We start from the raw sequence: 25,594 nt of genomic DNA, 5'->3' as shown, positions 1-25,594 counted from the left end.
GTTTCATCTTTGGGCACTGCCAGACCCCACCCAGCCTTAAGACCGGCCTTAAGATTGGGTGCCACCAATATGGAATTGATATGCTGCATACGGAACTTTAAATGTTTTTGGATGTTTTTAAAATAATTTATTGGTCTTTATAGTATTGTGAACCGCCCGAAGCCCTTTGGGGATGAGGCGGTCTACAAAATCTAATTATTATTATTATTTTTACGTGGACCTACAAATTGAAGTTGAATGATTGTGGCGAAAAAGAACAACAGTAATCCCAATAGTAGTCGGTGCTCTAGGAGGAATCCCAAGAAACCTTGAAAAGCATCTGGAAAGCCTGAATTTGGACAGAACATCAGTCCACATGCTGCAGAAAGCAGCACTTCTAGGAATGGTACACATTCTACACAAATACCTCTAATATCCTAGGTCCTTGGGAAGGACTCGATATTCAGAGATGAATTCCAGACACCTGTACTGTGTTGTTATTTCTTAGAACTGAACAACATTCTGCCAGTTGAGCAAAAAGGCAACAAGAGAAAAAGCAGAGGAACAAAAGATCAGCTCCTCATTGACAAAATGATTTTGGAGAACTGTCAAAATTGGAAGACAAATCTACACATGGTGTGGATTGACTACAAAAAGGCATTTGACTCGTTGCCCCACAGTTGGATCATAAAATGCTTAAAAACCATTTGTGTGAGCAAAAACATCATAATGTGCACTGAAAATGCAATGAAAAACTGGAAGACGGAACTGTTAGTTGGAAGAGAAAAGTATGGAGTGGTCAACATCAAGAGAGGCATCTTCCAGGGGGACTCATTGTCGCCCCTACTATTTGTCATTGCAACGATCCCACTGACAACAATCCTAAGGAAAACGAATCAGGGATATCAGATGGCAAAGAATGCCCAGAAAATTTCGCACCTGTTGTACATGGACAATTTGAAACTTTACAGAAAATCGGAAACTGAAATCTAGTCACTGATCAACACAGTCCGAATTTTCAGCTCAGATATTTCAATGGAGTTTGGACTAGAAAAATGTACGACAGTAACAATCAGCACAGGGAAAATTAAAGAAAGCCAAGGAATTGAAATGCCCAATGGTCAGACTATTAGAAACAACCAACGGGAAGCCTACAAATATCTGGGCATCTTGGAGTTGGACACCATCAAACACTCCCAAATGAAAACAATTGATGGTAGAGAATACAAACAAAGAGTGAGGAAAATACTGAAGACTAAACTGAATGGCGGAAACACAATAAAGGCGATAAATACATGGGCGATTCCAGTCATCAGATACACAGCTGGCATTGTAAACTGGACTCTGGCTGATTTGGATGAATTGGATCGAAAAATGAGGAAACTCCTGACGATCCACTGTGCGCTACATCTGCGTAGTGAGACTGACCGGCTGTACCTGCCACGCAAATCTGGTGGCAGAGGACTTTTACAAGTGAAACAGACTGTCAAAGAAGAAAAGCACGCACTTGCCGACTACATAAAAAGCAGTGAACAATGGGAACTTAAAAAAGTGAACAATAAAAAACTGCTGTAAGTTGAGCATTGAGAGAGAGAGAGCATTGTCAGAAAGTGTTGAAAGAAAGGACAGAAAGTTGGCAAAACAAGGCACTGCATGGCCAATTCTTGGAAAAGATCAAAGGAAAAGTGGATGACACCAAAACATGGGGATGGTTAACATCAGGGACGCTAAAGAAAGAGATGGAAAGCCTAATTCTTGCCGCTCAAGAACAGCCGATAAGAACAAATGCAATCAAAGCAAAAATCAACAAAACTTCAACTGATCCCAAATGCAGACTCTGCCAGGAAGCAGATGAAACTGTGGACCATATACTCAGTTCCTGCAAAAAGATTGCACAGACTGACTACAAACTCCTCCACAACAGTGTGGCCAAAATGGTCCACTGGAACATTTGCAAAAATTATGACTTGCCCACCTCTAACAACTGGTGGGAACATCAAACTGAAAAAGTCTTCAAAAATCAGCAAGCCAAGATACTGTGGGATTTTCATATACAAACAGACAAAGTCCTGCAGCACAACACACCCGACATTGTCATCGTTGAACCAGAAAAGGTGTGGATCATTGATATCGCGATACCCAATGACAGTAGGGACAACGAAAAACAACATGAAAAGATCGCGAAATACCTGGATTTAAAGATCAAGACCCAGCGTCTTTGGCACAAACCAGCAGCAGTGGTGCCAGTGGTCATTGGCACGCTGGGTGCTGTCCCAAAAGACCTGGGGCAGCACTTGAAACAAATTAACATTGACAAAATCAACATCTGTCAACTTCAAAAAGCCGCGCTGCTAGGCTCCGCAAACATCCTTCGCCGATACGTCACAACATCCTAGGCCCCTGGCTGGGGCTCGATGGTGACGTAGACCAACACCGACAGTGATACCTGGCTGCCGTATATTTTGTAGTATAATAATAATAATAATAATAATAATAATAATAATAATAATAATAATAATAATAATAATAATAATAATAATAATAATAATAATAATAATAATAATATGCCGATATATTACAACTTTCTAGGCTTCTGGGTGAGGCTCGAATTGTAATGAAGGCCAACAACCAGCTAAAGATCTGGCAGCTGTGAAATCTGCAATAATAATAATGGACCTCCATGATTGGCATATTCTTCCCAGAATGCAAAGTGGTGCCGCCTGACACCTACAGCAATCCAACTAGGCATGGAGAGATTGTTAGCACCTAAGACTGGAGGCTACCATGACTGAGCTGCTAGACCTGGAAATGGAAAATCCACCTTTTCACCTCCTCCATTAAAAAAAAAAAAAGTAATCTCCAGGCCTGACGGAGAGTATGGTGAGCTCAAAAACTGACACCATGTTTTGTGGCATTTGGGTTGGTCCCAATGAAAGGTATTTCATGGACTTGGTTTCTTTTTCTAGATTTAGGCTGGGCCAGCAGGGCAGTTCACACCCCCTTTTCACTGCAGAGGTGCCTGGCTGGGGCCAGGGACGTAGGTATAGATTTTTTATGGGGGGGTTCGGGGTGGGGCCACCCCCCACCTGCCACCTCCCCAAGACCACACCTCCCCGGCCTAGCATTTATAAAAGCAGCTCTCCAAGGCCGGGGATGGCAGACTTCCCCGCCCTGCCCTCCACTGCCCCCCACCAGCTGGGCTCCCAACCGGCAGCTGGCAGTTCCTTCTGCCCTCCTCTCTGGGTAGAGGCATAGAAGGAAAATGGAGCCCAGTGCAAAATCTGAGTTTTGCGCCCCCCCCCGCCCCCCAGGCAGCCGCTGTGATGCTGGAATCCACCCCAAACAGCACCGTGAAACAGCATCACTTTCAATGTGGCATAATGGTTAAGAGCAGGTGCATTCTAATCTGGAGGAACCGGGTTTGATTCCCTGCTCTGCTGTGAGCTGTGGAGGCTTATCTGGGGAATTCAGATTAGCCTGTGCACTCCCACACATGCCAGCTGGGTGACCTTGAGCTAGTCACAGCTTTTCGGAGCTCTCTCAGCCCTACCCACCTCACAAGGTGCTTGTTGTGAGGGGGGAAGGTCAAGGAGATTGTAAGCTCCTTTGAGTCTCCTACAGGAGAGAAAGGGAGGATATAAATCCCAACTCTTCTTCTTCTTCTAAACTGAGGACCTCATAGGCTCATTCCGCACATGCAGAATAATGCACTTTCAAACTGCTTTCAGCGCTCTTTGAAGCTGTGCAGAATGGCAAAATCCACTTGCAAACAGTTGTGAAAGTGGTTTGAAAACGCATTATTTTGCGTGTGCGGAAGAGGCCATATTCTCCCTTTAAATCCATGCCGAAGGGGGTGGGTTTAAAAGGAGAATCTGGGGAAATTTGGGGGGTGCCTGCTGTCAGGGGTGCAATTGTTAATCTAGCAGCACCAAACTTTCAGGGTATCTTTAGGAGACTCTCCTAATGATACCACCCAGGTTTGGTGAAGTTTGGTTCAGGGGGTCCAAAGTTATGGACCCTCAAAAGTGTAGCCCCATCTCCTATTACCTCCCATTGGAAATAATGGGGGATGCGGGCACCCCCTTTGGGAGTCCATAGCTTTGGACCCCCTGGACCAAACTTCACAAAGCCTGTGTGGTATCCAAAAGAAAATCTCCTGATGATACCTGCCAGGTTTGGTGAAGTTTGGTTCAGGGTGTCCAAAGTTATGGACCCTCAAAGATGTAGCCCCCATCTTCTATTAGCTCCCATTGGAAACAATGGAGGATGGGGTCACCCCCTTTGGGAGTCCATAACTTTGGACCCCATGAACCAAATCTCACCAAACCTGGGTAATATCATCAAGAGATTCCCCCAAACAATCCCTGAAAGTTTGGTGGTGCTAGCTAGCCTAAACAATGCGCCCCCTGCAGGCCAAAAACCGAAAAAGAACTAAAAATGTTTTAAAAACCCACAAACGGGTGGGCGGAGCTTCGGACATGAATGGGGCGGGTTGACCCCGAGAAACCCCCCCCTTACCTACGTCCTTGGCTGGGGCTCCAGGCCGGTCTTTCACAGATTTCTCTGTATCTCCAGGAGGAAAACCACCAAGCCTGCAAAGATTTTCCATGACTTTAAATAAGACATTTGTGGGACCTTCTCTGTCTCCTGACATCCCAAACAGTCACTTTGCTTCAAGCCAACCTGGAAAATAAACTTGAGTTATAGACCCAGTTTAAGGACAAAAGAAAATGTTAAAGCACTATGTTTTCTCTGAACAAAAAGAAAAGAAAAAAGTGGTACCAAATGATGCAGGATTGCAACTAGCATAATTTTTTTAAATTGAAATATCCGCTGTTTTGCAATGAATCATTCTGAAATGTGGCTATATTACACTACCAAATGTCAGACTTATGGGGAAAGATATTGTGGGATTTTGTGGAAGCTCCATGGTCAGGCATTATACTGGTGGAATGATTTTGCTACACAGGGTGTGTGTTTTTTTTAATAGCTGCAGTCCTCTGAAAGATGTTCTTTCTAGCAGGGAGGTGGTGGTGTTATGGCTGGGCACTTTGGCCCTACCTGCCTAAGTATTATTCCTTCAGTCCTTTTACCCCAATCCTAAACTGTATGCGACAAGTTCAGACCTACATCTTCTTGCACTTGAGTATATTGCCTCAACACTTTCCACCACCACAATGTAGCCTGCCCTGACTGAATGGCCAAGGCTAGTCTGATCTACTGTGATTTAGTCAGATTTTGGAAGTAAGGCATGGTCAACCTTGGACAAGACCATCAAGGAATGTATTCTTTTATGTTAATTTATATATTGTGATGATGTTTTAAACTGTTTTAATATTGATGGACACCGCCCTGAGCCTTTGGGGAGGGCAGTATATAAATATGATAAATAAATAAATAAAATAAGGAAGTCCAGGGTTGCTATGTAGGGATAGGCAATGGCCCATAACCTCTGAATACCTCTGGCCTTAAAAACCCTATGGGGGGTCTTCATAAATCAGCTGTGACTTGACACCCCTTCCCCCCCACCATAGTGGTCTTCCACTCCCCCAATCTCTATCATGAAAGGAGATTGGGTTTCTTAAAAAAAAATAAACATGGGAAGTATTTCCTTCCTTTAACTTCTTATTGATATTTCAAACGTTTTCTCTTAAAGCCATTCAGAAGATGTTTTCTGTCTCATCACATGTTGCCTGGATTCATGCTCATGCTGCCTTGGTCAAGGCAAATTACACACACTTTCTATTTACACTAGCCTCAATTCTGGGGGAGGATTGGGTGGCATCTTTGTTTCCAGATGGGGAAACTGTGCTCCTCTTCTCCAAAGGAGTCTTTGTGCTTGCATCCTTCCCTAAGGCTCAGACAGGGATCCAGCTCCCTCTGGGTGGGAGGAGGTCTGGGGACAGCCCTTTGCAGGAGCAGCTTCCTCACATTGGAGAGGCACGGGGCCTTCTAGATTGAAATGGTTTATTTACCACTGTACAACCTGAGTAGATGATGTAGGGGTAGGTGACGAATGCAGTTCCATAGTTCCTTGTCAGTTAGGATTGTCAGCACTGGCTTGAAAGATTTCTAAGGATGTTGGATCAGAGCCTGGGAAGGGATCTCAGTGCAGTATAATGCCATAGACCCGATCCTCCAAAACATCCATTTTCTCCAGGGGAACTGAGAACCAGCGTGGTGTCGTGTTTAGGAGTGGCAGACTCTAATTGGAAGAACCAGGTTCAATTCCCCACTCCTCCACAAGAAGCCTGCTGCGTGTCATGAGCCAGCCCCTGGGTACCAGGATACAGAGGACTCTGATGCAGAACCTGACAACACGGTGCAGCCAGAGTTGGCTGCTCCTGGGCAAGACCAGGCAGCAGAGCCAACTCCCAGCCCTTCCCTGTTTGATGACGTGCAGGCTGAGTTGCCTGCAGATCCTCCTAGGGAACCCAGTAATGAATCAGCTGTGCACAGGAGACAGAAGCAGAGGCCGCTGTTGCAGAAGCAAAGGAGGAGTGCTCGTATTGCAGTAAGATATAGGAAAATAGAAGTGTCTGCATCTGATGAGGATTAACTCCTTGCAGAATCCCAGCCCCTTGGACAAGACTCTCTCTATAAGCCTTGCTGTGAGCTTACTTCTGCCTGGGTGCAACAAATGTGTTTCCAGTGTGCCTGGTCTACTGCTGAGTCCCAGCCTGTTTACCTGATCAGCCTGTTGAACTGACCCGTGACTGTGCCTTCGCCTGCCTTCTGCCTTGACCCATTGGACTGTCTTCTGACTATGGTCTTGTCTGCTGCCTGTTCTGTCCTGCAAGACTGGACCTGACCATGCCCTGCCTGCCTGCCTGCCTGGGTGACCTTGGGCCAGTCACAGTTCTCTCAGAATTCTCTCAGCCCTGCCTACACCACAAGGTGTCTGTTATTGGGGCTCATCTTCTCACTTTTCAGCACCTCCTTGAATTTCGCTTTACTCCTCTGCACCATGATGCCAGCCATCTTCATGGTGAGCTCCATTGAATGGCCTAACTCATAGTTACTAATGCAAACTTTGAACAAGGCTGAGCATTGCCATCTATCTCCACCAAGCATGGGCAGTCTTAGCCCATGGGCAACAGGGGGAGCTTCCCTGGGCAGCTCCCCTGAGAGCCAATGTGGTGTAGTGGTTGAGAGAAGGTGGGCTCTAGTCTGGGGAACTGGGTTTGATTCTACACTCCTCTACAAGAAGCCTGCTGGGTGACCTTGGGCCAGTCACAGTTCTCTCCAAACTCTCTCAGCCTCACCTGCCTCACAAGGTGGCTGTTGTGGGTAGGGTTTTGAGTAAGATGTGGGTAAGCTGTTTTGAGAATTCTTAAAGATAAAGGAAAAGTGGGGTATAAAATCACCTTTTTTCTTCTGTTACCTGGAGATCCAATATAATTCTAGCCCACATCTAGAGGTTGGCAACCCTGCAAAATCCCCAAACATCTGCTTCTGCTGGTCAGAAGCTATTTGGTGTCCTTTTTTTCCCCAGAAGGTGGCAAATTCAAGTATTCAAGTTGCCCCAAACATCCTCATCTCCCACCCAAACATAGGAATGGGCCTGTTTCAAATTCCCGAAGGTGAATGACTGTCAGTCCTGATAAGTGCACTGATGGGAAGCCAAAGGGCAGCAAAAAGGACTGTGACACTCCAGTCTGGCTCAGCGCAGCAGACATGGCCCCTCCCTCACAACCACCTTGTCAGGCAAGCCAGATAATGAGTTATGGGGCCTGAGCTGGACCCAGCCAGGTGGAGTTCAGCATCGAAATGAGCACTCAGCCTGACTAACTCCAGCTTTATACTGCTAGCTCCGCCCCCAAGTCCCACCTTTGCTCAAGTAGAACTTGGGGTGTGTGTGTATGCAAGAGCCAGCAAGGTGTAGTAGTTAAAAGCAGATCACTCTAATTTGGAGAACCGGGTTTGATTCCCCGCTCTGCCACTTGAGCTGTGGAGACTTATCTGGGGAACCAGATTAGCTTGAGCACACCAACACATGCCAGCTAGGTAGCCTTGGGCTAGTCACAGTTCTTCGGAGCTCTCTTAGCCCCACCCACCTCACATGGTGTTTGTGGTGTGTGTGTGTGTGTGGGGGAAGAGACAGGAGATTGTCAGCCCCTTTAAATCTCCTTACAGGAGAGAAAGGGGGGGATATAAATCCAACTTTCCTCCTCCTCCTCCTCCTCTTTCTATGTGTGTGGAGCCAGCAGTATAAAGCTAAAGTCGGTCAGACCCAGTACTCAGTTCCATGCTGGGGTTCACCTGGCTGGGCTGAGCTTCAAGCTTGCAGTTTAAAGCTTGACCCAGCTGACCCCAGCATTCAACAGGCACACTCATCATCCCCAAACCACACATGGAGTTTGGGGGTGGGCAAGCTGTAGCACTTGCCCTGGGCTCTGCTTTGGACAGATACCCCTGCTCCAAACCTCCGTGGTCAGATCTGAGCTCTCCCAGGGGAAATGGCTGCTTTGGAGGGTGGGCACTGAATCCCATTGAGGTCCCTCCTCTCCCCAAACCCCACTTTTCTCCGGCTCCACATCCAAAACCTCTAGGAATTCCCCACCCAAAGCTGGCAACCCTAATTCGAGCCCAGAGATAGTTTGCTGCAGTGCTGTGCCTCACCCAAGCAGAACAACAATAGGTGGGAATGCGGTCATTGCAGCGCCTTCGGCGTTTTTGAAAAAATACATTGTCTAGAAGGAACCAAAGAATAAGGCTCATGACATCTGGGTGCAGTTACACAGGAGTAGGAGGTCGCTGGCCTTGGAAGAATTCATATCTGAACGGAGCCAGGATTGCCAGGCGAACAGGATGCTGAGGGGCTCCGCAGCAGCCCCTTCCCCCAAGACTCTGATCCTGGGTCTCAAGATTGGATCTTCAGGAAACTTGGCAGTGTAAACCTGGAAAGATGTCAAATCCACAGCAACACAGTATCTTTTTTGAGTACTGAGAGATCGACTGGGAAAAACTGGCCTGTACATTAACAGCATACTTTATTTTATTCCTTTATTTCTCCGTCTGGAGTTCAAACAACAGCTTGGTGCCCACACCCAATATGGGGGGGGGGGGGTGCAGGGAAACACGAAAAGCCCCGTGGTCATGCATTATCTTGTGTGAGTTCACAGTGGTTTAGTAATGGCTTTGGCAGTAAGCATTACTGTCAGTAGATTAGAGCGTATTGGGGTGGGGAGCAGGGCAACTAATCCACGCAAAGAGATCCCAAGAATGCACCTGCCTGCATGAAGTGCACTTTTCGTGGGGGATGAAAGGCGACACCACAGGCATCCTGGCTGGCTCTTGAGAGGCCCAGGTGCTGCCAGAGGGAGATGCGGAGAAGGGAAAGCCGGTGAAGGAGGATCAGCGTTATAATCCATTTATATTTTTAAAAACTGAAATGTGCCTTGTTACGCTGGTAGCTGACTCTGGGACATTTGAAGTGTTGCCCTGAACAAGGTTATAATTCTGCATAGGACTGAACTGGACACCCTGGTTGATATAGAGGCAGTGTGGGGTAGTGGTTATGAGTGTCAGATTATGATCTGAATTCCCTTTCATGCCATAGAAGTTCACTCCACCTTAGGCCAGTCATACTGCCTAACCTACCTCATGGGGTTGTTGTGAGGACAAAATGGAGGAGAGGAGAATGATGCAAGCCACCACTGGGGAGAAAGGAGGGGTAGAAATAAATTAATTAAAGCAATAATAAATAAATTAGACAATAAAAGACAAATTTACCAGCCAAGCTTTGGGTGGCATAAGATCACATTCCTGTCACTCTGAACCTCTTAAGTACACGTAACTGTGTTTGTCTGTAGCCCTCCCACGTCATCCCCACTACGGATTATGCATTCCTTCGGACAGTCCTTTACAGGCCAACGCAGAGTGCCGCTGCTGCACGGCCCCCGGAGGGCTTCCAGATGGTGCGGGAAGGCAGCAAGCCACCAAATGGGCTCATGCCCCTCTTTTGGGTGGCCAAGTCCAAGACCTGAACTGGGGGCGTTCCCAAGACCAAAGCCCAGTGGAAACTGACTGAAGTCATTACATTTCAGCTTACTAAAATGTTAGAAATGATTCACGTGCCTTATTATGTAACACCACAACAGGAGCTCTGTGCAGTTGCTCAGTATTGCTCCCATTCCATCTTCCAGAGAGACGGGCAGGTGGGGCTGCGGTCAGTATCCTGGAAGACCCCTCAGTGCAATCTGAACCAGGGAATGGCTGCCACATTGCAGAGAACCCTCTCTATTTGCAGGGCTCAGGACCGGACAGGACCAGACAGGCTGGAGCAGGGGTAGGGAACCTGCGGCTCTCCAGATGTTCAGGAACTACAATTCCCATCAGCCTCTGTCAGCATGGCCAATTGGCCATGCTGGTAGAAAGCTGATTCGTGGTCCCAGCCTGGAAACACTGGGATTCTGGCCCTGGAAGGAACCAGACTCTTCAGGAGATGGCTTTTGAACAGCTGCAGGAATAGGCCCTGACAGAGGACAAAACTCCAGTGTGGGAAAAATCTGTGCGTGGGGAACCTCCCAATTAACCTTCCAATTAATTCACAAGCTATTATTCCTTCATCTGGGGAGTGGAACAAAGGGACAGCACTAAGCTGGAGGCATTCCAAATAATTAGCCAAAACCAGCTAAAATACAAAGGCCTCACAGACAGGAGCAAAAGCCAGAAGAATCAGAGGGTACAGGGAAGGGGAGAACAGTCTGGAAAACATGGATGATCCGTCAAGAGAGTGGCCAAGTTGCTGCGGAACCTGCGCACTCTGCTTTCAGTAAACACAGAGGCGTATTGGGGGGGAAATGGGTGCCCTGGGGACAACACCTGCTCAGGCCCCGGCTCTAGGCTGGCTGGCAGCTTAGGGATATGGCTCAGGACCCAGGCACATAGCGGCAGGTTGGTTCCTGGCCCAGTGAGCTAATCTGAAACCCGCTCCCCCTCCTCCCCTGCAAACATACCTCCTGCCCTCCCCAGACCCAACCCAGGGAAGGAGGCTGAACCCAGCTCCGCTCAGCCACCACCCAGGAGGGCGGAGAGTGGAAGGAGTCCAGAGGTAGCTGGGCGTGAGGCAGCCCAGAGTTAAGGATGCGGCCTGCCGCCTGAGGTGCCCGTCTAATCCACCCCTGAGCCCTGCCTCCAAGGGTCTGGGGAGGGAAGGAGGTGGCTCAGACAGGCTGTGGAAGGTGGGAGGTGGCTTGGGGGCAGGACTCAGGGGTGCCTCCCAAGCTCTTCTCGAGAAACTTGGGGTTGGCCCGGTGGGAGGAGGGAGGATCATTTTTGTGCCCCCCCATTGGCGCCTGGGAGTCATTGTTACCTGTTGTCCTTGTGGAGTCAGCTGACAATGTACAATATTCCCTGAGCTCTGGAGAAATGGGGCCTGTTGGATCTTGGCTGAACCCTGATTTGCATACATGAGTCACATACATTATCATAACACTGTGGTAGGAAATCTGTGAAGCTATTCCAGAAACGGGTTCTAGTGGATCTTGGCTGGTGCCAGGTTCTCAGCCTGTCTTCGTGACAGTCATTTTATGGCTGTCATTCTGTCACTGTGCCCACCACGTCATGTCAGAATCCCAAAGGCACCCGCAGGCTCAGAAAGGTTATGAAACACATCATGACTGATTCTATATCGGGCCAAAACATCGAGTGTAAGCCCGGTGTAAAAGGGTTCATACTGTTTTCACACTGCTGTTTTTGGCCCGTGCGGAATCAGCCTTCAGGTTGGATTATCTTGAAAGAGCTCTGTTCCTCAGGAAACCACTTCAGCCATAGCACTTAACCCCTCCCATTATTACCCCAGAACTGAGTCTGTGTTGATGAGAGGAAATGCTCTGAAGTCCAGGTGAGTCCTCTGCAATGATACGACAGTATAAATAACTGGAGTTAGTAAGACAAAGCTGAGGAAATGGTTGCTCAATGCCAAGGCAGGTGACTGAGAGAGGCAGGAGGCTGTTCAGGGGTTCCAAGTCCTAGGCCAGTGATGGGCAGCCTTTTGAGCCTGGAGTGTCAAAATTCACCAAAACCCCAAGCATCACTCGGGTGGGGTCACTTCAAGGAAAAAACCATCATTTCACGATATTTATAGTTTAAAGAACAGAAATGTATAACTGTTATATCTAACTGGCTTTAAAGCGAGCTGGTGTGAGCCAAACCAGAGGGAGCGAGCTGCTGCTTGGGATGCCTGGCCATTCGGGGCGAGCCCGTCGCTCCCCGACCCTGACGGAAGCCCCCCCCCCTCCCTCGGAGCTGGGCCCCCACCGTGGCGTCAGTCCGGGGCTCCGATCGCCGGGCTCGCAGGCCAGCCAGCAGCAGCTGACCAGGCGGGCTCCTCCGGAGGCAGGAGGCAGCAGCTGGGGGGGGGGGTCATGTCAGGAGCCGCCCGTTCTCCGTCTGGCGGAGGTGGGGGGGGGAGTTCAGCTCCTGCCCCCCGCCGCTCCAAGCCCCCTCCCTCCCTCCTTGCGCGTGGCCCTGCCTCTCGGTCGCCGAGGGGCGGGGCGGGGCGGGGCTTGAGGCACTTCCTCCCGGCGTGGCGGGTCGTTGCGCGGCGGCGGCGGCGGTCGAGCGGAGCAGGAGGGATTCGGCGGCCGCGGCAGCAGGACCGAGGAGGAGGAGGAGGAGGAGGAAGGAGGAGGAAGGAGGCGGGCGGGCGGGCGGTCCGGCGTCGCGGCGGCACACGAAGAGCCGCCAGCAGCAGCAGTAGCAGCCCGAGGATGCCCGCCGCCCCGCGCTCCCCTCCGCCGCCGCCGCCGCCGTTGCTGCTGCTGCTGCTGCTGCTGGCGCTACTGGTCCCGGCCGGCGGAGCCCCCCGCGGCGTCGTGGGCAGCGCGGCCGGCAGCCAAGGTGAGTGTTGCGGGTCGGGGGGGGGGGCTCCGCTTGGCCGGCCCCTACCTGTCCACCTGCCCTCCCGCCGCCGGAGACCGTCCAGCCCGGCCGGAGGAGTGGCTCCTTCTCGCCTTCCTGCAGCGGGAACCCCCGAGAACGGCTCCTACCGCTGCCAGCCAGCGGCAAAGGGCATCCCTTAGCCGGGGTCTCCCGAAGCCTGGGCGGGGGAGGGACGCGGGGTGGGGGAGGCAGGCGGGGAAGGTGGCTGGCAGCTTCTTGGCCCTCTGCCCCCCTTCGCCCCCCCCCCAGATGACTTGTCCCCTCCAGAGGACATCGGCCACCCCACCCCCCCTGGACTGCTTCATGTCACTCTCCTGGCTTGTCAGCGGCTTTTCTTTTGGGCAAGGGTGGTGGGGGAACTGGCCGCCTCTTTGCTGGGTCGCATCTGGGCCCCTCCGAGAAGAGCCTTCGCCAGGGCCGGCTGCCGTGTCGTCGTCCTGCTGGGATCAGGATTTCACACCCCCACACCCCACGCACACCCGTGCTTGCATTCATGGCACCCTGAAACAGGCCGGCGGCGGGAATCCACAGGACGGCTTGAGCTGTCGGACGGTCCCGCCTGTGGGGCTGAGGCTCGCCTGCTGCTCGCCTTCTGTGGCCACCAGCTGCTGCAGCGGCCTCGGTGAAACCAGGGAGGGATCCGGCGGGCAGGCTGGCTTCTTGCAGACACCTGTGATGAAGTCCAGCGTGATGGCCGGTCAGGGGCTCCAGCGCTGGGACACCCCGATGGTGGTGGAAGGGGCCGTGTGAAAACCATCAAGCTGCTTGGACAACGAGGTGACTTCTGCTGGTAGTGGAACCGGGGTTACTGAAGACGGTGGTGCCAAACTCCAATGTAATTCATGCTTTGCTGGGTTGATGTTTGCAATAGCCCCCCCCCCCCCCCTGTTCCGCAATTTGGTAAGGCATCGGGAGGAAGCTCGGACTTAGCTTCAAGGTTGTCCTTTCCAGTTGAGGCTGAGAGAGGAATCAAGCTCTCCCACACTACAGCACAGGGGAAATGGAAGTTGTTGCCCGACATTGCAGGAGTTGATAAGCTTGCACCTTTCGATGGACTGAATTTGTGATAAAGGATTAGCTGAAGTTTTTGTTCCTGAAAATGCTTCGATCTGCTGGAAGAGCTGTTGGGTTTTGTGTTCTGCTTTTTTATGTGGGACCATTATATGAATCCCAGTCTAGATCCTGTGTCATCTGGATATGGACAGCTGCAATAACTTGCTTCCTGGAACCAAACTTCGTGATTCCCTCAGCCAGCCGTTTTACAGGAGGGGTGCTTGCCTGCATCTACCCTCTCTTTGGGTGTAAACTCTCGTATCCCTCTAATTGGCACCTAGTAGATGCTAGGGGAGATTTAAAAGTGGACCCAGATTATTCATTTGGAGGATGATTTGCAAACAAGCCTTATTTGACATGCAATTTACGCAGCAGGACAGCTTGGCCAATTACACCAGAATATCTCAGTCTCTGAAAACATGTCCTCCTGTAGAGAACCCCTGATCCGGTTCAGTGAAAGCATGGCTGCTCCTGACCTTTCCCTGTGGGCCACCACGGGCAGTGGGTTTCCCGAGTGAATCTGGGTTCTTTCCCCTCAGCAGACACAGTTGAGGAGTATTTTGGTTCCTTAAAAGAACTCTTTCCTATTGGCTGATGGAAAAGCTTACCCCTAGTCATGTTAATTGCGGGCACAGTGGATGTCCCCAAGCCTGGAAATCACTTGCACATGCGTTTTTGCGGAGTGCAGCCTTCACTCCATGTCCCTTACCTCCCCACTGAAACAAAAATGTTTCCGAATTTTGCAGACTTTTATTTCCAACATTTACTTATTTATTTATTGGGCTTTTATACCATCCCTCCCCTTGTGGGTTCTGGGCGGTTTCCAGCACATCAATGGAAACAGCTCACATCAACAATATATACCCCAATTATAATAAAACAGTGATTACCCAATAAACTCCTAATAAAACAGTTCTAATACATTTGACTGTTACAGACATTCCGGATGGCAGTAAAGTTAAATCATACAAAATTGATGGATGCAATAGAAAAACCAGGACAATCAACATAAAATCAGTTTACTGTCAAAGAAATAAATAATGTGTAACAGATTGGAGTGGAATGGGATCGGGGCCAAGAGGTGTATGCTATCTGGCTGTTCCTCAACCCTCGCCTGGTGGAACAAGACCTCCAAGTGGAACTGCCTCAGGTCCCACAAGACCCTGGTATCACTGGACAGAGCATTCCACCAGAGTAGAGCATCACTGGATTCGTTGTTTAACAGATAAATTGTCTTCTGCTGGTCTGTCCAGCACTCTAAGCCCATCAATAAGGTTGAGAGGAACTTTGTTCTGGCCTGGTTATGAAGGGGGGCAATAATACAGAGCATGCTGAGAACAGTTTCTGCAGTTCTCAGCATGCAGATGCACAAACACTGGCTATGGGGTGTTTTGGAGCCTCTTCCATCCCACTCAAAGGCAGAGAAGGAAGCACATTGCATGTGGCCAAAGTGATGGCACGTTGGTGCTCCAGATCAGAAAGAGCAAACAAATATCTGCCACTCCTAGGTGCCCGTAGCCACTGCGTGACTATCCCAGATATCTCAGTACTGTCAAGGCCATTAGCCAGAATGTTATCATTGACTGAGTCGAACACTGCTGTGAAGCCCAAAGGCAGCAAGCCCGGCTCAATCTGCTTGGCCCCAGTCCTGGTCTCTCCAGAGGTCACCAGTGAGGGCAGTCAGAGCTGTTTCCACCCCGTGGCCAGGGGAGAAGCCAGATTGGAATAGAACCAGGGTGGAGATTTCCACCAGATAAGCCTGGAGCTGCTTGGCGATTGGGATCTCAATAACTGTACCAAAGAAAGGTAGATTTGGCACTGGGCGGTAATTGGTCAATCTAAAGCAGGGGTGTCAAACTCAATCACTCAGGGGGCCAAAACTCAAAGCACACTTTAGGTTGCGGGCCGAACAGGATAAACAAAAGGTAGTGTATTATTTCTTTAAAAAATATATAACCCCCCCCCCCCGCTGCTAGGCAGGGAGGCGGCGGCAGCAGCAGCCCCTCTCCGCTTATCTGTGTAGCTTGGCCCGGGGAGAGCTGACAGCAAAGGGGAAACTGAATGGCCAGGGAGGGTGCCAGCTAATGTTGAAACTAATAGCTTCCTGAGTTTGCCCCCACTACACTTGCCCCCCAGCTGCCAGGCAGCGGAGAGGGGCTGGAGCCCCACTTACTCACGAGTAAGCAGGACTTAGCAAGCCACGCTTACTCACGAGTAAGTGGGGCTCTGCAAACAGAGAGGGAGGGGCCCAGAGGGGGATTTGCCTCTGGGCACCATTTGGCCCTGGTACACCTCTGCGTCATTGTGATTTAAGTTTGAGCCCTCCGGGGGATATAAAAATGCAACGATATGCAACGATATGCAGCAGTATAAAAATGCAACGATAAAACGATAAATAAATGTGCATGTTTAGAAAAACAGCCGATGTGTACGATTCCGACTATACCTACTCAGAAGTCAGCCTCACCAAGTCCAAAGACACTTAGGTGCATCTACATCTCTTCAGGCGACTTCCACTCAATCTGAACTCCTACATTTTCTCAACCAGCAGCTCTGGTGAAATTGCAGAGGCAGACACGATGGCCCCGGCTGGGCTAGCACCCAAGGCAGAGTCGGTGCTCTCTCCAGGTGTAACTGAGGCAGCCACAGCATCAGAGCAAGAGGGGAGTCTGCCGGGATCCAGAGACACTGCCTGGGCAGCAGTGCACTGGCATTGGCAGCTCTCCTTTTGCAGTATCCGGCATTAGGTCTGCTTGTGTGTGAGTGTCGCGAGGACAGCTGAGGTGGGGCCGAGGCGAGAGGGAGGTCTGGATGGCTGACTGCAGGGAGGAGCCTCCCCAGAATCCCTCAGCTTCTCCTACTCCTGCACACTCCCTGCTTCTCTGTGCTTGGCAACTCCTGGAGCCTGGGCCGAGACTCCAGGCCGAGTGAGCAAGGGAAAGGCAATCAGGAGGAGAGTCTGCAAACTTTGCAGAGTGGCGGCGGTCATGCTGGAGCAATGTGAAGAAGAAGAAGAAGAAGAAGAAGAAGAAGAAGAAGAAGAAGAAGAAGAAGAAGAAGAAGAAGAGTTTGGATTTATATCCCCCCCTTTCTCTCCTGCAGGAGACTCAAAGGGGCTTACAATCTCCTTGCCCTTCCCCCCCTCACAACAAACACCCTGTGAGGTAGGTGGTGGGAATGGGAGAACTCCAAGAAAGCTGTGACTAGCCCAAGGTCACCCAGCTGGCGTGTGTGGGAGTGTACGCGGAAGGCTAATCTGAATTCCCCAGATGAGCCTCCACAGCTCAGGCGGCAGAGCTGGGAATCAAACCCGGTTCCTCCAGATTAGATACACGAGCTCTTAACCTCCTACGCCACTGCTGCTACGCCATGTGGTTGCTGTGGCTGTTCTTGAAGGCATTACGGAGGAGATGAGTGGAGGTGTGAGGAGGAAAAGAGGGGCCGAGAGGGGCTGTTCAAGTCTACAGGGAAGAGCTGGCCGCCACAAGGGCACTTCTCTTTGGCTGCAGGGGAAGGGGAAAGGATGGGAATGGATATGAAGGGAGAGCCACGACTCTCTCAGCTGGGGCACAGGGATTTGGCTCCCGCACCCTCCATCTACACACGCGCAAGGCCACCTTTTTCCCGCTCCAGCACCAAACACGGCTACCTTCCCCCATCTGCTCACTCTGCTCCTGCGCCACTGCCTGCCCCTCCCCCATTTCCAAAAGACATTCAATTGCAAAATGAGCCCTCATTCCCGTCATGCTGCCCCTGCCAGAAGCCTGACATAGCATTGACATGAAGGAAGATTCAAGCCAAGCCCCCCCCAGGGCAGGTCAGCTCATCGCAGAATTGGACTTCTGGGGCTGGGGCCAGGCGGCAGGCATTGGACCTGGCCAGGGAGTTACTTAAGTGTAAGGTATTCATTCTGGCCAGATTTGAATATATTGTATGCTGGGCTGGATGTGGCCTGCGGGCCTTGAGTTCGACACATGTGATCTAAAGGTGGTGTCACTACAGCTTCCTTTACTCAGAACGATCCCAGTACTGTGGGAAAGATTTATAATATCCCCCAGAAATATCTGTACCCCGTCTGCACTGGCTTTTACCGGCCAGAATAGGCACAGGTCTAGGAGGCCCATATTAGACTGTCAAGCTGAACCCCTCAGGATTCTGTCCACATAGGTCTCCAGAAGGAGATTTGGATTGAATTGGTCCAACAAAAGACCCAAGAAGAGGAGTCCACGGAGCTCTAGTTTTATTACTTACCGTATCAAGATTGGCTGGGAGGACCAGGTGGAGATACATGATCTTATCTGCTAAATAGCTTGCACATTTGTTACAGCTAATAGCCAATTCCCTATCAACTGGGACCTATCTATTAAGGTCATCAATTTGTGCTGGGCGTGAGCTGGCTGATTCCATGTTCTCTGCTAAATAGTCCACTCTTATAGCTTTCACCGCCACCTCACAGACTTTCTTAAGCATCTTATAAGATATTCTTGCTTCTTTGTTACGAGTCTTCCTCCAAACTCACTCTCATTGTTTTAGCTCCTGTTTGCCCTTCTGAGTTCCAGGTTGTACGATGGGGCTTGTTTGGTTCAGGGGCTCAGAGGACATTGGGGTACAACTCATCAATGGCTTCAGGGAGCCAGTTATTCCAGTCATAGAATCAGAGAGTTGGAAGAGACCTCAAGGGCCATCAAGTCCAGCCCCCTGCAATGCAGGAACACACAATCAAAGCACTCCCAACATTGTGAACTCATCCAATGAGTTGCTGGAAGACCTTGGGACCCACAGAGCATTCCAGAATATCAGCAGACAAGCATCACTCAGTTCACCACCTAAGCAGGCAGGGCGTCTTATACTTAGGCGGGTCTTTAGGGTGTGATGGCAGTTGAATGGTAGTAATTGGATTCACCCTTGTGCCCACCCCGAAAATTAAATCCAGGGTGTGGCCTGGTTTATGTGTGGGACCTGGAACAAATTGGAAGAGTCCCAGCTCTGCCATGAATGACATCTGGCCCAAGGCTTGGTTGGACAAGGCGTCTTCAACATGAACATTGAAGTACCTCAATACCAATAGCCTAGGGAATGCCAAAGTCCAGCCAGCTTTGAAATTGACTGACACAAATCTGTCACTACACAGTGTCATAAGAATGCTAGTTTTGTTTTGTTTGTCTCTTCTTTCGAAGAGCTTTGTAATTACAATTTTATATTGATCTGTATTAAAACGGACTCTTGCCTGATGTAAGGAATTCCATAGAAGCAGAAATAAAAGGCTCTTTGGTGAAAAAGACCGTTTATTCAGACATCTTAGAAAGCTCAAGTACCTGCGCGAGTGGCAGGAATGACACTTCCCGCCAAGAAGCTGGAGTTGCAACTCCTATTCATCCCCATCCCACTTCACCAAGCTTCCCATGGGAGCACGGAGGCTATCATCTCCAGCTTTGAGATAAGGTCTCTCCGCCGATGAAGCTGGCCACATCGCCAGACGTGGGGAATCTGCACTCAAGGTTACTACTTTTTACCATCAGCAACACCATTGAAACCCTTACACTCTGCCTCCCTTAAAGCAAGACCCCTCCCCAGGTGGCTTATCACGGAAGAGGCGGTGGGAAAAGCAGAAATAAAGGGTGAAGGCTGGCGTCAATATTTTCGGAATAAACCCATTGATTATACCCAGAAGGAATATCCCACCCAAGAGACTAAATATTTGCAAGCGTTTCGCGATCAGCGAGAGTCCAGGGGATGGCGCCAAGTGATCAATTTCACCGTAGTGTTTGTGGCCATCAATAATAGTCGATTGGGGGAGAACCTCTCCGTGACGAGATTAAAATGGGGTGCCAGCGGAAACTAGGCATCGGAAGCGGGAGCCTCCTTGAGCGAAGCTGGAATGGAAGACAGGGATGGATATGTTACTAAGAGAGTTAAGAAGCCAAAATCCAATCGGGGCGAGTGAGCATCATTAATTACTTTTTAAGTAATCTGAAAAGGTCCCACGAATCTTTTATACCAAGTTTGGAAAATTTTATGCACATACCTCTAGGATTTTGGTAGAATTAAATACACCCAAGCTACCACACGCGAGAGGAAATCCAAAGGCCGGTGTTTACATCAACTGCAGCTTTTTGGGAGTCCTTAGCAGCCTGTTGTTATGCAAATTTGGTCCTGGACGCTTTCCATCCCTCAAAGCCTAGGGATGAAATCCATTGTTGAAACTCTGGAGGGTCCGTAAGCAACCATTGTTAGTTAAGGCATTGTAGCGGCGGAAGGAAGCTGACGCAATTGACCATCAATTTCAAAGGGTTTTTTTTGTATACCTGCTATAGACACGCATTGTTATATAGGCGTACTCCATAAGCGGAATGAGCTCTCGCATCAATTGTCTTGAGTGGTAGTTGGTGTAACAAAAGCGTAAATACTGCTCCTAGGGTTCTGTTACGTTCTCTCCGATCCTGCCACACGTCCACTTTGAAGCGTAGGGGCGTAAGCATCACCGGGCTGACGCCCGTAGTGACTATAGCTTAAAATGCCTTCCAGAACTTTGGGGAAATGAATTGGGGGCGTTCCGGAATACCTTAACAGAGAGAATGGAATGTAGTGACTGACATAAACATGTTGAATGAACAGCCGTGCCAACTTAGGAAGCCGGAGGGGATGGAAGCACCTACGGAGATAAAATGGGCTTGTTTAGAAAATAAGTCCCCCACCACCCACAAACCCGTGTTGCCATGACTGTCGGGCAAATCTGTAATAAAATCCATGGAGATAATGACTTCCCAAGGGCGGAGGCCACTGGGAGAGGGTTTCAACAACCCGTAGAGACTCCCGGAATGGACGGCTTCTGCACAAACCGAAAGCAACCTTTAATATCGCCTCAATGTCCTTGCGCCGTGCGGCGCCACCAAGGCTGTGGCCGGGCTAAATGCAGAGGAGTTTTCAGAAAAGCCAAAATGTCCAGCCGAGCGGGCATCGTGGCAGGCTTCAGAACGCCTGCTTCGCGGGAGGGGAGGCCTTGTGCCCAGCATTTCTCCTCCGGCCAAACTCCCATTCTCCAAAGCGCGAGGTGGGAGTCACTTTCACTCCGGCTGGAAGGCTCGTGCAGCCTCCGCCTCCCTCGAGTTCCGCCAGGAAAGGAGGAGACGGAAGAGACTAAGGAATGGAAGCGTGTGGGAGGAGGGAGGTGGGCGTTTGGAGATCGGGTGACAGCCAGCCGCCCCAACTGGGAGGGGAGAGAACAGTGCGTGTTGGAATGTCTGCGTAAGGTAGCTCCACCCTCCGGGTAAGCTGGCGAGGTAGCGTCAGCCAGTTTATTATTGGTCTTTCGAGGGGAAAAAATGGACTGTAAAGAAAGAAACGAAAAGAAATCATTGCCCAACGGAGTTGTTTCTGGCGAGACATCTTGAGAAGTGGAAAGAAGCGTGCCAGGTTTTGTTGATCCGACCAAGAGCCACTAGAAAGAGGGTGTTTAGCCCCCTCAGCCAGTGGCGCCAAGTGGAAGTTGCAAGTACTTTGATGGCTGCAGCTCTCTTTATCCCCTACCAGTCCAGGGTTGAGTTCAGCACCAGAAGGGAATTTCTTAGATAAATAAAGCACCCGGAACCAGCCTACCATCTTTATTTTTTCTGCAACAGGGCTGCCCCAAATTAGCACATCCGAGGCATCCACACGTGAACCACAAAGCGGGAGATTCTGGGGTCAGGGTTGCTTTAAAGAATAGGATTCGGTTGAAAGGTAAAAGCAGACTTTAAAGAGTTGAAAGGCTGTTTGACAGGCCTCTTCCAGACCAGGGAAAGGCGGCCCGGCTTGGCGGACAGTGGATCTTTTACCCTCTTTAGATGCGTAAGAGAAGGAGTCTGGCGAGGAGGAGAGTCCAGTTCCAGCTTAATTGGGGTAATTATAAAGTCGCGGATAGAAATTCGCCAAAACCAAAAGAAAAGATTAGGAGTTGCTACCGTTATGGTGGGGGCGACAGGCCATTGGAGTGACCCGGCGTCAATTTTAGCTTGGGATCCATTTTCCAAGCCCTCGGCGAGGATCCGGTAACCCAAATAGTCAATGTGGAGAGTCTGGTGAAAACAGCATTTTGGATATGGATTTGGTACAAAGAGAGTTCCAATAGAACAATACGTTTCAATACCTCGAGACCAATGTTTCCTTGCTTTCTTCTATGGTTTGTGGTAAATTAAAGCGTCATCTAAGTATACCACAACTCCCTTGTACAATAAATCATGGGGAGAACTTCCGTTTGATAAAGAGCGGGCATACAAAGCCCGGGGCCCCACTTTCTAACCCAAATGGCATTATCAAGTATTCAAACTGTATGTCCAAACTTTGTGTATTTAAAAGCGCGGAGTCAAGTGTTCCATAGCCTTCCAGCGAATTCCTGACCCTGTAGTAAGCTTCTCTCAAGTCCAATTTGGTCAAAAATGAAGCCGCTTGCCCGGAGTCGCTCCTAAAGGTCCTTGTGATCAAAGGCAAAGGAGTGATTATTTATTGGACAGGGAGACTGCATTGAGACCTCGATGAAATCTGTGCAAAGCCCGGTAAAGACTCCATCTTTTCTTTTCACAAACAAAGCAGGGCAACTGGCGATGATAGTGTTATTGTGTTGGTAGCCCGCTTGCGTGCTCGAACCAGCTGGCGATGGTTCCTTGTCCAGAAAGAGCGAAGTTCCTTACTCCTCGGTACCAGGACTCCATCTACGGTGAGATTCTACCTTTGGGCAGTTAAGCCCTGGTTGGCCTATATAACGATTTTGCAGTCAGTGTCTCTGTGGGGAATTGGCAACTGATGGCATTCTTGCTCCTGAAAAACTCTGGCTAGATCATGGTGCGCCGGTGGGATGCCAACAGAATGTAGGGAGCAATGGCTGATAAGAAGCCAGGGAGGAGGGTGTCCCACAGGAGAAGTTGGGTTTTCCCCTGATTCGTATGTGTTGTTCCTACCACGCGGAGGGTCAGTGAATGGTCTTCACAGGATCCGATTCTTTCCAAATGAACTTTGGTTCATGTAACAATAACCTCCATGGCATGCCTTTAAAACTATAGGAGTGGCAGCCCTGGCTGAAGCCAAAAATAAAACTTAATTTTCTCCTCAATGAGTCGGGCATAACGGAGAGGGAACTCTGGTTGTGTTTTGACTACTGGGCGAGTCCTTAAGTTCGAGGGCTGCGCGTCCATTTGGGTGACCGGTATGTGGGTATGGAAGCTTAGCCAGGGGAATTTGATTCCAGACCTAAAGCTCCTCTGCCACCCAATGGGGCCGCATTAAGCACCAATGGGAGCGAAAAGCTACAGAGATCCCACAAGTGGCCGAGGCTGCAGAAATAATGCGAGGTGTGTTTAAGCGGGGTTGTGGCACAGAAACGCTTGGACAGGTAATGGGGGGCGCTGCCTTTACTTTCCAGCGTCAGAAGTCGGACCCATGTCCATAGGGGCTGAAGAAAGGCAAAGCAACGCTTCCCCTCCTCTGGAATTAGCGCCGATGACCGCTTTAGAGCCGGAAAGCCCGTCGGAGGTGGCCCCGATCTTTGATAATGCGGGTGGCTTTGCCAGATGGAGTCGCAGCGTAGCTGGAAGGCGGTTAGTTTTGTTTCTTAGGACCCAGTTGGCGGCTAGATGACCTGGCTCCTCCGCGAAATAAAGGCACACAATCCCAGTCGGCGGCCCGGCGCGTTCCAGAGAATTGGTTTCGGTAGAGGCGGCTGGAAGCTGGCAGCTCTTGACTTCTAGAAGAGCGCGGTGGCAGGTTTTGAAGGCGTAGGGCCTCCGACATACTGGCGTATTCCCAAGCGCAGGCGCCACCTGGGATCCCAACTGGGATCCAATCCGCCCAATAGTCACGAAGGGGGAACCCGAATTAAAAACTACCGCTTTCATCGTATTGCCCGTCCACAGCATCCGGGAGAAGTATTCGCATTTCATGCGGATTCAGGCCCACTCAGGAGGAGTCGAATGCAGCCGCAGCCTGCACGCAAATTCATCGGCGAAATTCCTGCAGCAAACGCGGCCCGGTTGCCTTGCTGGATAGTTTTGATATTAAGTAGCGGATAAGCTTCATTCTCGCTTCGCCCTGGATCAGGCAAGCAGCTCTTAAAGGCTGGAGGAATCACGAAGGCACCGTCGCGGAAGTCTTCATCTTGCCAAATCCAAAGAGTCCGCAGCGGGCACCAGTCGGCTGCTGCCCCATCCAGGACTGAGCGATGTCCGTGTTTTCAAGGCGGCTCAGACCGGCATATAAATCATCATGCATAGTCTTCCAGAAGTGGGCATTGAAGGTTGCAAATAAAGCGTAGGGAAGTTTGGAGGCGGTCCCATCAAAACGGGCGGTGTCGAGGGGCCTATAGTAACCCGTTCCCGCGGCTCTTGAAGCCGTGCAGAGGCGTGGCAGCCGAGTTCTGTGGAGTTGAGCCAGAGTTGGGCCAGGCGACAGCTGTTGGGAGGGGGGGGCCGGAGGCCATGCGCTTGGCTGTGCAGCTACATTGGCGTTTGGGTGGCAGGACCCAGATGCATTAGCCTGGCACGTGGCCTATCAGTACCAGCATAGACTCCAACTTAGGGCTTCCTGGTCTGCTGCCTCCTTTAGCTCCCTCTCCAACGCACTTAGCTCTACCTCTCCTTGAGGGTCGAAGCCATTCCCTGCAGTAAGCATGCATACCTGACAGCTTCTTTCTCGTTCTAATTGTAGCCAGTCGAGTTCGTCCCGTTTAAAGCTGCAGTGAGCTTGCACTTTCAGTGCGCGCAGAGCCTGGAGCAGCTTTCGCTGTTACCCGTTGTAAAATCCAGTGGTCTGGAGGTGTTCCAGGAACTTTATCAAGTGGACTGACAGATTCTGGAGGCATATTGTGGATTGGGCGCATCTTTAGCGCGGTCCAACTCGAAGCTGGACTTCTTTCGCGCTGCCGTTCCGGTCCCTCTGCAGGTTTTAACCGGCCTTGCTGCCACCCAGCGGCTGCCCGTTCCTCCTCCACATAGCTGGACGTTGCGGGTCCATGCTTCTTGGGCATCTGCACCCAGTCGATCCCTACTTCCCTCATCCCAGGTCTCCTTGATGGGAGAGGGAACGAATCCGGCACTGGGGAGTGCAGGCTTTCTTCGGACTCTTAAAATGCCGTCGTCTGGAAGGGAGACATCCGGGACACCCGCCCGTGAGCCCGCGAGTGGCTTCCAGAAAGGAGGCACCTCAGATAGAGTGCTGCTGCTGACCGGGGTCAGGGGGGGGGGTCCCGATTGGAAAGCAGTCCCGGATACCCCTCCCAATCCCAGGTTTCAGTCCCAGTGTCCTTTGGTTGGGCCCCAGTGCTGTGCCACGGTGGTTCTTTGGGAAGCATCACGCAAAATACTGGCGAGTCCAGGAACCGTTCAATGGATTCCTGGACGTTTGCACGCATGAAAGAAAAGGCGTGGTCAGGCCCGCTCTCCTCCATGACAGGTTGCATCCTGAGGTTTGTAATCCACGAAAGCGGGTAGGAGATCGATCCACAGGCTTTCGGGATCCATAGACAGATCTGAACTTCCAAAGCTAAGCGAATTCTCATGTAAGTCCCCATGAGTCATTACGTCCGTCCCCTCGTTTCCAGCAGATGGTAAAGGAAAGACTTCACAGTTGCTGATCTGAGGGCCGGAAAAGAGTCACCAGCGCAGGTTCAAGCCCGTTCTCCAGCGGTTCACATCCAGATCCAGAAGGG

At 50.5% G+C, this 25,594-nt stretch overlaps 1 protein-coding gene across 2 annotated transcripts in view; it reads left to right on the top strand.

The window, feature by feature from the left end:
- The first annotated feature begins 12,671 nt into the window (after positions 1-12,671).
- LOC125440531 (ephrin type-A receptor 5-like) overlaps positions 12,672-25,594 on the top strand; it is an 88,073-nt gene continuing 75,150 nt past the window's right edge. Inside the window, exon 1 of one of the 2 annotated variants that reach the window (XM_048510402.1) lies at positions 12,672-12,825. In XM_048510402.1, coding sequence (XP_048366359.1) covers positions 12,696-12,825 — 130 coding nt within the window. In that variant the 5' untranslated portion in view covers positions 12,672-12,695. The remainder of the gene's footprint in view (positions 12,826-25,594) is intronic. The other variant, XM_048510403.1, reaches the window with a different exon arrangement.

This window comes from Sphaerodactylus townsendi, linkage group LG11 (genome assembly GCF_021028975.2).
Source record: "Sphaerodactylus townsendi isolate TG3544 linkage group LG11, MPM_Stown_v2.3, whole genome shotgun sequence".
Classification (NCBI taxonomy): Eukaryota; Metazoa; Chordata; class Lepidosauria; order Squamata; family Sphaerodactylidae; genus Sphaerodactylus; species Sphaerodactylus townsendi.
The sequence above is the reverse complement of the archived record's forward strand: the minus strand, read 5'-3'. Positions and strand labels throughout refer to the sequence as shown.